At 51.0% G+C, this 13670-nt stretch overlaps 2 protein-coding genes across 2 annotated transcripts in view; one reads left to right on the top strand and one right to left on the bottom strand.

Annotated features, from left to right (window-relative positions):
- WDFY4 (WDFY family member 4) overlaps window positions 1-13670 on the bottom strand; it is a 165801-nt gene that overhangs the window by 33932 nt on the left and 118199 nt on the right. The window contains exons 43-44 of the mRNA XM_056850543.1: window positions 13435-13520; window positions 12338-12400 (exon numbers count right to left, since the gene is read on the bottom strand). Coding sequence (XP_056706521.1) covers window positions 12338-12400; window positions 13435-13520 — 149 coding nt within the window. The remainder of the gene's footprint in view (window positions 1-12337; window positions 12401-13434; window positions 13521-13670) is intronic.
- On the top strand, window positions 10093-10857 carry LRRC18 (leucine rich repeat containing 18). Its single transcript, XM_056849584.1, has one exon. The coding sequence runs from the start codon at window positions 10093-10095 to the stop codon at window positions 10855-10857; it is 765 nt and encodes a 254-aa protein (XP_056705562.1).

Raw genomic sequence — 13670 nt, 5'->3', positions numbered from 1 at the left:
TTCCCCACTCCTCCACATGAACAGCAGACGCTAATCTGGTGAACTCGGTTGGTTTCCCCACTCCTCCGCATGAAGCCAGCTAGGTGACCCTGGGATAGTCACAGCTCTCGTAGAGCTCTCTCAGCCCCACCTACCTCACAAAGTGCCTGTTGTGGGGAGGGAAAGGGTTCGATTCCCCACCCCTCCACATGAACAGTAGATGCTAATCTGGTGAACTGGGTTGGTTTCCCCACTCTTCCGCATGAAGCCAGCTAGGCTTCATTGTAAGCCGGTTTGATTCTTCCTTAAGTGGTAGAGAAAGTGGGCATATAAAAACCAACTCTTCTTCTTCTTCAGATTCCCAGGTCCCACCTGGAGGTTGGCATCCCTACTGATTCCCCCGGGGCTTTCCCTCTGCAATAAACACAGATCTCCATGCCGTGACACTGGAGAAGGGCCCTGCAGGGAAGAACCTCCCGAACCTGTTCTGCTTCCTGACCCAGGGCAGTTTCTCCAAGTAGGCAGGTGGGTTGCCGTCTGGGTTACCTCGGACCTTGGCTGCGCAAAACCAGGCATTATGCTAATGGTCTCCGAGGGCTTGGAATTCCCCGTTGCTTAGGAACAAAAGTTTCACAGGCGGCATCACAAGAGCTGGCTGGACTATCACACTCCCAGGGTAAGTCCCCCCTCTCCCCAAGCAGGCTGCCCGGGTGTCCAGTTTCCAGGGTGGGTCTGGAGAAATCTGTGGGTCTGTGGAAACGGGGAGGCCGGGGAGGGAGAGATTTGCCGGCCAGCCCTGCAATTCCTTTCCAAACCCGAACCAAGGAGCGACCCTGATCTAGGAGCTGCCCCTGTTCCGGCACTTTGCGGGCTGTGTGTGTGTGTAGCACAAAGCCTCTTTAGGTACCAGCCGGAAAGGCAGTCGTCTGTTGTCGTGTGGGTGCTTAGCAACACCCCCCCCCCAGAGCTATCTGGATGGCCCCTTTTGTGAATTCTCCCTGCACGGTGCCTGGTGGGGGTTGCCAGGACCCCCGAGGCGGCCGCTTCTGAATGGCAGGCTCCATTTCATCGAAAGCCACGGGGAGCAGAAAGGAAAGTGAATTAATCGCTGAAATTCTATCCACCGGTAGCGAAACTGTAAGCGTGGGCAGGAAAAGGCTTGTCTTTCCTGATCTGCTGCACAAGTTTTGATTCGTGACTCCCCCTCCTCAACCCGTGGGCAATTCAGTGGCATAATCCGTCGATTGATTTATTTTATGCCTTTATTCCCTTCATTTATACCCCACCATTCTCCCCAAGGCGGCCTACATATCCCTCCATTTTATCCTCACAATTGGGTTGCCAACCTCCAGGTGGTTATGCCAATAACTCACTCTACTGTAAATAGTAATGATGCAAATAAAACAGTAGTAGGCAAAATTGAATGAGACAATAAGCAATGGATAGCAGGCAGCAAAACAGCGAAGGCTGTAACTATATTACAAAGAAATAAATGTACAAATGAAGCTAAGCAGGTGGTGGCTGGAGATCTCTCACTATTACAACTGATCTCTAGGTGACAGAGACCAGCTCCCCTGGAGAAAATGGCTACTTTGGCAATTGGACTCTATGCCATTGAAGTCCCTCCCCTCCCCAACCCTTGCCCTCCTCAGGCTCCGCCCCAAAAATATCCAGGTATTTCCCAACCCGGAGCTGGCAACCCTACCTCACAACAACCCTGTTAGGTAGCTTAGGCTGAGAGTGTGTGACTGGCCAAAGATCGCCCAGCAAAGCTTCTGGGGCAGAGTGGAGATTCGAACCTGGGTCTCTCAGATCCTAGTCCATCACTCTAACTACTACACCACACTGTCTCTTGTGGATGTTGTGGGTGCTCCCTCCTTGGAGGTGTTGAAGCAGAGATTGGACATTTATATGATAGGGGTTATGTTAGGTTGTCCTGCCTGGTGCACAGTTTGGAATGGATGGTCTTTAGGCCCCTTCCGACTATGTTTGGAAACCGCTGCTGTAGCGTAGAATAATAATCACACTGAGCGGGATAGAATCCTAATGCTCCGTGAAGAGACTGGAAAGAAAAATACCACTGTCGTTCGGTTCAGTACGGTGGTGATAGGTAAAAATCAGTGCTCCGTGATGAATTTCTCTCCTGAAAAGTACTCCATGACTCAAAAAGTTTTGGAACCGCTGCGCTACAGGAGTGAGGAAATGACAGCTCATCTGTTAGGGTTGCCAACTCTGGATTGGGGAATACCTGGAGATTTTTGGGGTGGAGCTCGGGGAAGGTGGGGTTTGGGGAGGGAGAGAAACCTCAGCAGGGTATAACGCCATAGAGTCTGTCCTCCAAAGCAGGCATTTTCTCCAGGTGAACAAATCTCCATCATCTGGAGATCAGTTGTAACTTGTGGAGATCTCTAGGCCCCACCTGGAGTTTGGCAACCCTACCTGTACTGTTTCCTACCATGAGAAGGTGTGGAAATGATGATTGGGCTAGGGTTGCCAACTCTAGGTTGGGAGATCCCCGGAGATTTGGGGGTGGAGCCTGTGGAGAGTGGGATTTGGTGAGGGGAGGGACCTCAGCGGGGTATAACACCATAGAGTCCACCCTCCAGAGCAGCCATAACCTACAGGGGAACTCATCTGTGGAATCTGGAGATCAGTTATAATTCCAGGAGATCTTCAGGCCCTACCTGGAGGTTGGCAACCCAACTTTTGCAGTCTGGAATTTTTTTTTTTTTGGTCCTGCTCACCATGTTCTGCTATCCTGAGATACCACCGACCAGATGAGCATTAGTGGGCATCAGTGACAATTACCACAAGTTTGCCCGCCATTAGCAGACACTTGGGTAAGCCCAGCTTGCAAAGGCCATTTCTGCATGGCTGTTTCCTTGTGGTCACCCTGATGACTCTTGGGGGGGAGGGGCTTTGCTTTGATTATGCATGCTGTTTCCAACCGTCAGAGGTCGCCTTGCTCTCCCCCTGCATTTCTGCGTGTTTTGTCAATTTTCTTGATTTGTATTTAGCCAGCATCTAGAAAACATGGGGAAAACACGCATAAACATGCGGGGAGACCGAGGCAACCTCTGATGGTCAGAAAACGCGTGCATAATGAAAGCAAAGCCCCCAAGTTATCGGAGGGGTGACCATGAGGAAACAGCCATGCATAAATGGCCAGAGACATTGGCTGGACTTTGATATCCCTTTTATTACCTCTTGCGCAGAGAAATGGTGCAAACTTTATTCATTTTATTTTTTTTGCTGTCAAGTCACAGCGGACTTAACAGCAATCCCTGGTGAGGTTTTCAAGGCAGGAGATGTTTAGAGGTGGTTTGCCATTGCCTGCCTCCGCAACAGGACCCTGGTATTCCTTGGAGGTCTCCCATCCAAATACTAACCAGGGCTGACCCGGCTTAGCCTCTGCACTCTGATGAGATCGGGCTAGCCTGGGCGGTCCAGGTCAGGGCTGCAACCTGATACCTGCACCGTTTTGAATGTTCATGTCTGCTCAGCATATGCAAACAAGGCAGGCCTTGAACATCTGGGAAACTGAGACGTCTGTTTTCCTCACTCCCACCTTCTTCTCTAAAAAACAAAATTGCAAGATTGAGCCTGATGAAGATTTCTGCTGGGCTGAAAAGCTTGCATGCTGTACTGTGTGTCATTTTGTGGTTCCTACACAAAAGATGCTGCGTAGATCGTGCGCAAGGTTTGGGATCCCACGTTTCAGTCTCCCAGCAGGAGCCACCAGGTGGCGATGTTGGCACACCAGGATATCCATTCCCTCAGATGAATATTAAAAACAACAAATGGCTATCTGAGATTTATGTAGTTCTTTAACATTTATATAGTACTTTTAACTACCCAAATTACCAGATAATGTACATTACCTAGCCCTTACAAAAAAAATCTACAAGGCAGGCCAGGACTATTTCCCCCAAGAACTTAGGGTTGCCAACCTCCAGGTGGTGGCTGGAGATCCCCCACTATTACAATTGACCTCCAGGCGACAGAGATCAGTTCCCCTGGATAAAATGGCTGCTTTGAAAATTGGACTCTATGGCATTGAAGTCCCTCCCCTCTCCAAACCCCACCCTCCTCAGGCTCCACTCCCTAAATCTCCAGGTAATTACCAACCCGGAGCCGGCAACCCTAGCTGACAACCTCCAGGTGGGGCCTGGAGAGCTCCAGGAATTACCACCCATCTCTAGATGACAGAGATCAGTTCCCCTGGAGAAAAATGACTGCTTTAAAGGTAGACTGTATGGCTTTATAGCCTGCTGAGGTCCCTTTCCTCCCCTTCCCAAACCCAGCTGTTCCCAAACTCCACTCCCATAATCTCCAGGAATTTCCCAACCCTGTGTTGGCAGCCCCACTGAAGACTGACTACAGCAGCTGCCATCAGCCCTTTCTGAGCTGGGTTCCCCTTTCGTTCCCAATCTGGGGGGGGGGGGGGCTTTTAACTTGTTGAGCTTTCTGGAGATCAGTTGTAATAGCAGGAGATCTCCAGCTAGTACCTGGAGGTTGGCAACCCTAGGTGCAAAGGAGTATGGCGGGGCTTTGTCCCAATCACAGTTGGAAAACAGTGACATGTGCCGAACGTAGGGTTGCCAACCTCCAGGTACTAGATGGAGATATTCTACTATTACAACTGATTTCCAGGTGGAAGAGATCAGTTCCCCTGGAGAAAATGGCTGCTTTGGCAATTGGACTCCATGACATCGAAGTCCTTCCCTCCCCAAACCCCACCCTCCTCAGGCTCTGCCCCAAAAACCTCCCGCTGGTGGCAAAGAGGGACCTGGCAACCCTAGCTGAACACACCTCTGGGTGCTGAGCCACCTGCGGGAGTGCAAAGGCCCGAGGGGAGAGCTGAAGAGGGGGCATCCCAGTTCTCAGGGCCCTGGAGATCTCCCGGAATTACAACTGGTCCCCAGACTAGAGAGATCAGTTTCCCTGGGGAAAAAGGGATGCTTTGGAGGGTGGACTCTATGACATTACACCCTGCTGAAGCCCCACCCCCCCACTCCACCATTTCTTCCACCGTTGCACTTAATTTTATTCTGCATTTGCACAGCAGCAAAACATCTGCTTCGGCTGCCTGATGCCTAGCGCCTGCAAACAGAGCCCTCCGAACCTAAGAAGGCGGGAGAGCAGAGGCCTGCATGCGTTTGCTTGCTAAATCCTAAATCCACTTTGAGGAAATCCTACTGAAAACTACTGGACACATTCGTTGCAACTAAGGACCAAAGTACCTGTGTAGCGCTGCAGTTTTATGGGGTGGCTTTTTCCCTCCCCCACACCGCCCCGCAGTCCTTTGCAACTCCCAAAAGTTGATTCCAGGGGTTTCAGGGTGAAGCTCTGCCCATAGGAGATGCAGGAAGGGCAATTTCGCCTCTTTCCCACTCCTAGGGTTGCCAACCTCCAGGCACTAGCTGGAGATCTCCGGCTATTACAACTGATCTCCAGCTGATAAGAGATCAGTTCACCTGGAGAAAATGGCTGATTTGGCAATTGGATTCTATGGCATTGAAGTTCCTCCCCTCCCAAACCCCACCCTCCTCAGGCTCCAGCCCAAAAACCTCTCACTGGTTGCAAAGAGGGACTTGGCAACCCTACCCCTTCCTCCCAGCAGCCTCCCGACTCCAAGGGGATCTGGGAACCCTGCGAATTACTTATCCTGGGCCCAGAAGGGACCCTAACCGGAATATGACAGGGTAGCCCAATCTCAGATGTTAAGCAGGGTCGGCCCCGGTTAGTACTTGGATGGGAGACCTCTGAGGAAATTGAGGGTCGCTGGGCCAGCCAAACATTCTCTGTCTGACCTACCTTACGGGGTTGTTGTGAGGATAAACTTGAGGAGAGAAAAATGTAAGACAGTTTGGGGTTCCCATTTGGGAGAAACATGGGGTGTAACTGAAGAAACTAAAAATATGATTGAGCAAGTATTGCACAACACACACACCCCCAAGTGATTTTGGCTCACACAGTCAGTGCAACATATTTTTTGGACGCTTTCCCCAAGCCCGTAGCTGTACAGGAACGCCAGAAAGGGAGGGCAGGAAGGGTTGTGTCAGTGTTTGCCTCTTGTGGCTTCTCCTGACATGCCCACGGTAATGCCGATCACCACTGGGGGGGGGGGAGTGTCAGGAAGCAATTTTTCTCCTAGGGTTGCCAGGTGCCCGCTGGTGGCGGGCAACCCCCCGGCAATTTACCCCTCTACCACCTGAGGGTCGGTGGGCAAACGTACGTGCAAGCGCGCGTACATACCGCACACACGTCACTTCAGGTTTAGAACCCAAAGTGCCGCCTTGCAAGGGGCCTTATATCACTGAGTAAAGGGCCGTTTTACCACTCAAACTAAGAGGTATAAGGCCCCTTGCGAGGCGGCACTTCCGGCGCATGCACGCACATTCCCGAAAGCAGCCGAATAGCCTCCCGCCGGAGGAGGGTGGGGGGACCTGGCAACCCCAGTTTCTCCAGGCCAGATTGGCCAGGGATTAGGGTTGCCTCCCGGTAGTAGCTGGAAATCTGCTATTACAACTAATCTCCAGCCAATAGAGATCAGTTCACCTGGAGAAAATGTTCATTTTGGCTATTGGTATTGAAGTCCCTCCCCTCCCCAAACCCTGCCCTCCTCAGGCTCTGCCCCAAAACCTCCCACCGGTGCCAAAGAGGGACCTGGCAACCCGACCAGGGATCGAGGAGGGTGTTTCTTTTATTTGGCCATCTTCTGGGCATGGAGTAGAGGTCACTGGGGGTGTGGGGGGCAGGTAGTTGTGAATTTCCTGCTTTGAGCAGGGGGTTGGTCTAGAACCGTGTTGGCGAACCTATGGCACGGGCGCCACTTCCGGCACGCGTAGCCCTCTCTGCCGGCACGCGTGGTTCCTCCAGGCTGCTGGCCATTCCGGCTCTGCCCTGCCCCGGATGGGGGAAAATGTGCATCTGGAGAGTGGCAAATCCAAGGCAAAACTTCTCATACTTGAGTGGCCTCTTTCTTTCTCCGTCTCCCTCCGTCCTTTTCTTTCCCTATTTTTCTTTCTCTCCCTCGCTCCATTTCTTTCTCCCTTTCTCTTTTTCTTTCTTTCTTTCTCTCCCTCCCTTTCTTCCCTTTCCCCCTCCCTTCCCTTTCTTCCTTCTTTCCTTCCTTCCGTCTTTCCCTCCAGAGGCTTCTCCGGCGCCCTCTGGGTCGGTGCGGGCGGAGGGGCGTGCAGTCCTTTTCCACCTTTGAAGTGGCCACAAGCCATCCTCCAAACACCTTTCCATTTGTCTTGATATGTAGAGAGAAAACACTAAGGAACTAGTTCCCAATCTCCAGGTACTAGCTGGAGATCTCCTGCTATTACAAGTGATCTCCAACCAATAGAGATCAGTTCCCCTGGAAAAAATTGCCACTTTGGCAATTGGACTCTATGGCACTGAAGTCCTTCCCCAAACCCCGCCCTTCTCAGGCGCCACCCCAAAAACCTCCCACTCATGACAAAGAGGAACTTGGCAACCCTAGCCTCTCCCTCTGGGCCCCCTCTGGGGGTGGTATTCAGGTTAAATTGCCGCATTGGCACTCGGCGATAAATAAGTGGGTTTTGGGTTGCAGTTTGGGCACTCGGTCTCTGAAAGGTTCGCCATCACTGGTCTAGAAGAACCTGGTGGTCCCCTTCCACCTCTATGATTCTAAAGGTCCGTTCCTTTCTCTAAACTGTCCCTCACCTCCCATCCAGCATCGCTTTCTGTCGGCGGGGAACGTCACCGAAATGAGCTGAAAAGCATTATCTCCCGTCTGATCCCCTCCTCCGTGTACTTGCACATGATTAATGAGTAGCCAAAAAAGCCTGAAGGGCTTGTAATGAAACCTCTCTAATGGAGAAGTGTGTTACAGACAAATCTATATCCTTTCCCAAACAATCATTCATCAAAGCATGATTCCACTCTTCACAATTAAACACCGGAGCTCTCTCGGATCAGCTGGGGACCAGCCGACTGGAACCCGCGCTCCGCTGCTCTCTCTTCCCAACAGCCACCGACACCACCACAAACTCATCTCTAGGAAGTAGCGCTTTTCCTTCTCGCCAACCTACCTGGGATTAGTTGTACTTCGAAGAACAGGCAGCCCTGAATCAACCAAGGAGATAAATAGGGTTGCCAACCTCCAGGTAGTGGCTGGAGATCTCCTGGGATTACAACTGATCTCCAGGTGACAGAGATCAGTTCACCTGGAGAAAATGGCTGCTTTGTATGGTGGGCTGTATGGCATGATGCCCCATTGAAGTCCCCCCTCTCCCCAAACCCCACCCTCCTCAGGCTTCAGCTCTGAAATCTCCAGGTATTTTGTCACCCAGAGCTGGCAACCCTAGAGATAAAGGGTCCCTGGACGAGCCTTTGGATTTAGAGGAATGGGGGCTAGTTCTTCAGCCTTGATTGGACTTGGGACTTCCACATTGGGTTGCCATACTGGTAGCGGGGGTGGGGGGGCATTTCCCATCCCAGGTTCCCATTTCCTACCAATGCCTAGAACTGCAGCAGGAGAAAAAAATGGCAGTCGGACAACACCATGATGTCACTTCTGGGTAAAACCTGGAAGTGATGTCAGTCATCTCTAGGAATCACCACAGAAAACTATAGAATTTCTGGCAATTCCTAGAGACGACTGATACTGCTTCTGGGTATTGCATAGAAGTGATGTCATGCTATGGCCAATGGCCACTCCTGTATCACCATCCCCCCCAACCCAGTTTCCCCTTGTCACACCCTGCCTCACAACCCTACCTCCACCTCCTAGATGCTAAAGTAATAACTGGCAGCATCATCTGAATCTCTTATTTGGGTGTGAAAAGTACCATCAAGTCGCAGCTGACTTATGGCTACCCAGTAGGGTTTTCCAGGCAAGAGTCTAACAGAGGTGGTTTGCCATGGCCTTTGTCAGCATAGCAACCCTGGTATTCCTTGGTGGTCACCCATCCACATACTAACCAAGGCTAACCCTAATCTCTAGTTAGGGCAGGGGAATGAACATAACCTGGGGAAAAAATCTCCTATAACTCCCTAATGCACAGATCTAAATTATGAAGCAGGCAAACTGTTCAGTGCTAGGGCTACCAGTTTGCCAAGATAAAACAAAACACCATCACCAAGAAAACTGGCTAAACACGAATCCAGAAATTGCAAGCAAAATGGATGGAAACTTGTGAGGAGAGCGAGGCGACCTCTGACACTTGGAAAATGCATAATCAAAGCAAAGCCCTGAAGTGGTCGGCAGGGTGACCACAAGGAAACAGCCAGGCATAAATGGCCTAGGAGTTTATTTCTGACTGTTCTTGCCTGTCCTTTAATGTGGAAACCCTGCCCAGGGATAGGACAATCCCATGTAAAGACATTGGTCATGTATGCATGGGCACACTGTCACTCACGCTCACCCCCCGATTGTCTCGGTTGTTCCTTGCAGTTATGCATAAGTTTTCCCTCCATTAGAGATGCCCTCGCTGCCAGCCCTCACAAATCTCGAGACTTGCCATTCCTCTCTTAACCCGATTCTTCCCTCTCCCCTGAGCTCAGCCCAGGTAAAATCCCCATGCATAAGGCAAAGCGCGGGACACAGAAGCTTGGTTTCTCTCACAGCAAGCGGACAGCCAATTACAAAGAAGCATGTCAAGGGGCGGGAATTCAAATGTGTCCTGCTTCCTCTGAGTTTTTTCTCAGCAGAAGGCTTTTAATAATGAAGCTTGGGTTTCTCCCCACCCCACCCCGTTCCTTTCAAATAGCTCCGTTTTTTGTTTTTAAAATGCTCTTTAAATGCTTTTTTATGCAGCAATTGGGTTTCGGGGGGGGACAACTTTTCTCTTACTTCAGTCAATTACAAAGCAGCATTTCAAGGGGCAAGGATTCAAATACTTCCTGATTTGAGCTTGGAGACTGCTGGTGCATAGACTCCCAACAGGAAAGTGTGGGTCCAGCTAGCAACGATCCTCAGGTTAAACTCCCATGTATAAGAGACCATTAACAGCTATGTTTGTGTTGTGTTTGTCATTAAGGTTCTGCGTTAAAAGCAGCAGCAGCCAATCTCGGGACTCCTTCCTAAGACAACGACTCCTCTTCGCCCGTTCCATCTTCGCTGGATTCTTTTCGTGCGGCATGGCCAAGGGGAAAGGCCCCAAAGGGAAAAAGGTCACCTTGAAGGTGGCGAAGAACTGCATCAAGATCACCTTTGATGGGAAGCAGCGCCTGGACCTGAGCAAAATGGGCATCACCACCTTCCCCAGGTGCATCCTCAAGCTGGCCGACGTGGACGAATTGGACCTCAGCCGAAACATGCTCAAGAAGATCCCGGACTCCATTGAGAAGTTCCAGAACCTCCGCTGGCTCGACCTGCACAGCAACCAGATCGAAAAGCTGCCCGAAACCATCGGCAATCTGCAGAGCCTCGTCTTCCTCAACCTCTGCAACAATAAGCTGACGGCCCGCAGCTTGCCGGTGGAGCTCAACCAGCTCAAGATCCTCCGAAACCTCAACCTGGGCCTGAACCACATCGACAACCTCCCCACCACCCTGGGGGCTCTCAAAGAGCTCCAGGAAGTCGGGGTCTTCGACAACTTGCTGACCATCATCCCCAACAGCATCAAGAAGCTCCCCAAGCTGAAGAAGCTGAACACCAAGAGGAACCCCTTCCCGGGGCCCACGGAAGAGGAGGAGTTCATCGACAGCATCAAGCGTCTGGAGAGCCTCTACTTGGTGGAAGAGAAAGACCTTTGCTTCCCCTGCCTGAGGAAGTGTCAAGAAGAGCGGGAGAAGCTGAACAAGCTGAAGAACACGGTGCCCGCCCCGGCCCGGAAGCCAAACTTCTCCAACCTCATGACGCCCAACTCTCTGGCCAAGGACAACCAAGCGGACTGGAGATGAAGCCACCCGGCCCTAGCAAAGGGGGGCCGGGGGGGCACAGGGCCTTTGCGTCCGGTCCTTGTAAACAATCCCAAGTAATAAAGTGGCTCTTGGCGGCACTGAAAGAGGAACCGATTCTTCTGAGCATCTCTTGTCAATCTGGCAAACAAAACTATGTCCCCATGTGGATCCATCTTGAGTAAGGTTGCCAGCTCCGGATTGGGAAATACGTGGAGATTTTGGGGGTGGAGCCTGAGGAGGGTGGGGTTTGGGGAGGGGAGGGTCTTCAATAGGGTATAATGCCACAGAGTCCACCTTCCAAAGCAGCCATTTTCTCCAGGGGAACGGATTTCTATCGCCTGGAGATCAGTTGTAATATTGGGAGATCTCCAGCCACCCCCTGGAGGTTGGCAACCCTATGGGTGGGGCTTCTGATTGGCTGTGCAGATTAAAATAACATTGTTTCCATGGCAGCTGACCAACAGTGTTGGGTTCATTACCTCTCTCTCCTTTCATTTTTAAAACTTACGTCTTTTGTCGCCTACATTTAGGCTTCCTCTGTGTGTGTTTGTGTGGCTCTGCCTCCTGTGGCCGCCATTTTGTGGCTGTGCCCACAACCCCTCGGTCAGAATTCCCAAAGCGCCCACGGGCTCAAACAGGCAGGGGACCCCTGCCTGAGGTGACATTGCCGCAGCCACATGCTTGGAAGTACTTCTCCATACTTCATTCCACCACACACCACCCTTTTCCCAGCTAATACCCAACTAGACAAAAGTTAGAACATATGAACATAAGCAAAGCCCTGCTGGATCAGACCAAGGCCCATCAAGTCCAGCAATCTGTTCACACAGGGGCCAACCAGGTGCCTCTAGGAAGCCCACAAACAAGACGACTGCAGAAGCATTCTCCTGCCTGTGTCCCACAGCACCTCATATAACAGGCATGCTCCTCTGATCCTGGAGAGAATAGGCATGCATCATGACTAGTACACATTTTGACTAGTAGCCATTAATAGCCCTCTCCTCCATGAGCATGCCCACTCCCCTCTTAAAGCCTTCCAAGTTGGCAGTCATCGCCACATCCTGGGGCAGGGAGTTCCACAATTTAACTACCGGTATGCATCATGTGAAAAAATACTTCCTTTTATCTGTTTTGAATCTCTCACCCTCCGGCTTCAGCAGATGACCTCACGTTCTAGTATTATGACAGAGGTTACTTGCGTCCCAGCCAAAGGAGGCCATATATCTGCTTGTACGAATTGTTTCCTTGGGTCTAGCAGTCGCATGTTTCCACTGGTCGGTGCTGCAGAGTTAAGTTGCTCCAGAAAATGTTACCAGCACGTAAACTTGACAAAGCGGACTGACCCCCGACAAGGTTCCTAAAGTGTGGGCACCGGGCGCATCAGAATTCTGATTTAAACCTCTCCACGAATTCCAAAGAGAACATACTTCCAAAGTTAATTCTCTTTCATGATCATCTACACATATTTTCCAGCAGTTACCTTACATTGATGGACTCTTCTGTGATTCCTCTGGATTTCAAACTGGGCTTCTTTGACCAAAACCTTCACGCGGGAGAGAAGAAAGTACAAAAACCATTAAAAGCTGATCATGCACTGGAAGGATTTTAGAAACTTTGCTTTAAATCAAAACACTGAGGACAAAAGACCATATTCCCCTCTCTCCCACAACGGACCCTCTCGAGTGGAACTCTCAGGTCGCTGCTCCCTTACCTCTTAGGGCCAAACTACACATTTGAGTTTCTACGGGTTCGCCAGACTCCCAGATCCAGCCCACAGCCATGGTGACTAAAGGGAACCTCCATGTTCAGAAGCAGTCAACCCATGAATACCAGAGCTAGAAGGTGACATCAGGGAAAGGCCTCTTTGCCCTGTTATTGTGTCTCTAGGGAAACTGGTGGGCCACAAGGTGATCCAAGATGATGGACTAGACGGACCACTGGTCTGATCCAGCAGGGTTGGTTCTTCTGATGTTCTTATCAGGGGAAGGCCTTGATGTCTGTGCCCTGTCGTTGGACCTCCAGAGGAACTGGCTGGTCCCTGTGTGTGGCGGGATGCTGGATTGGATGGACCCTCCCTGGGCTGATCCATCAGGGCTCTTCTTACATTCTCGCTTCCAGAATATTGGGATAGTTCTATAGCCTTCTTTTTCCTCATATCCATGTAAGAGAAAGCTGGCCACAAAAGGGCAGGGAACGGAGGTAATAATCCCCAAACAAACGTCAAATCAGTGAAGTGACAAACTTTATTATTACCTCCATTCCCTGTTGTTTGAAAGAGTGAACACATGAACACATGAAGCTGCCTTATACTGAATCAGACCCTTGGTCTGTCAAAGTCAGTATTGTCTACTCTGACCGGTAGCGGCTCTCAGGGTCTCAGGCAGAGGTCTTTCACATCACCTACTTGCCTAGTCCCTTTAATTGGAGATGCTGGGGATTGAACCTGGGACCTTCTGCATGCCAAGCAGGTGCTCTGCCACTGAGCCACGGCCCCTCCCCTAGCTAGGCCTGGAAAATAACTTGGGGCTAGGCTCTCTGGCCCTTAAGGGGGGGCGTCTGTGTTCTCATGGAAGGTACCTTTTCAGGGGTTTTTTCCGGGCACTGTTGTGGAACGCCAGGAACACGGAGTAGCCACTTCGGAAGAAGATTTCCACGGCCACCTCCTGTGATGACAAAATCAATGACACCATGGTGAACTTTCTAAAGGGCTGAGAAATGCTTCTCCAAAAGGGATTTGGCCCAAAGACTGTACTCCCAACATTCAGTAACCATCACCAGCCAGCTCTCTCCAGTACCCTGGGCAAAGCACAACA

This window comes from Euleptes europaea, chromosome 5 (genome assembly GCF_029931775.1).
Source record: "Euleptes europaea isolate rEulEur1 chromosome 5, rEulEur1.hap1, whole genome shotgun sequence".
Classification (NCBI taxonomy): domain Eukaryota; kingdom Metazoa; phylum Chordata; class Lepidosauria; order Squamata; family Sphaerodactylidae; genus Euleptes; species Euleptes europaea.
This window is presented reverse-complemented; position numbering and strand designations above follow the sequence as displayed.

Bases quoted from the DNA above. Each gene is read 5' to 3' on its own strand.
- LRRC18 (XM_056849584.1), top strand. From the start codon at position 10,093: ATGGCCAAGGGGAAAGGCCCCAAAGGGAAAAAGGTCACCTTGAAGGTG.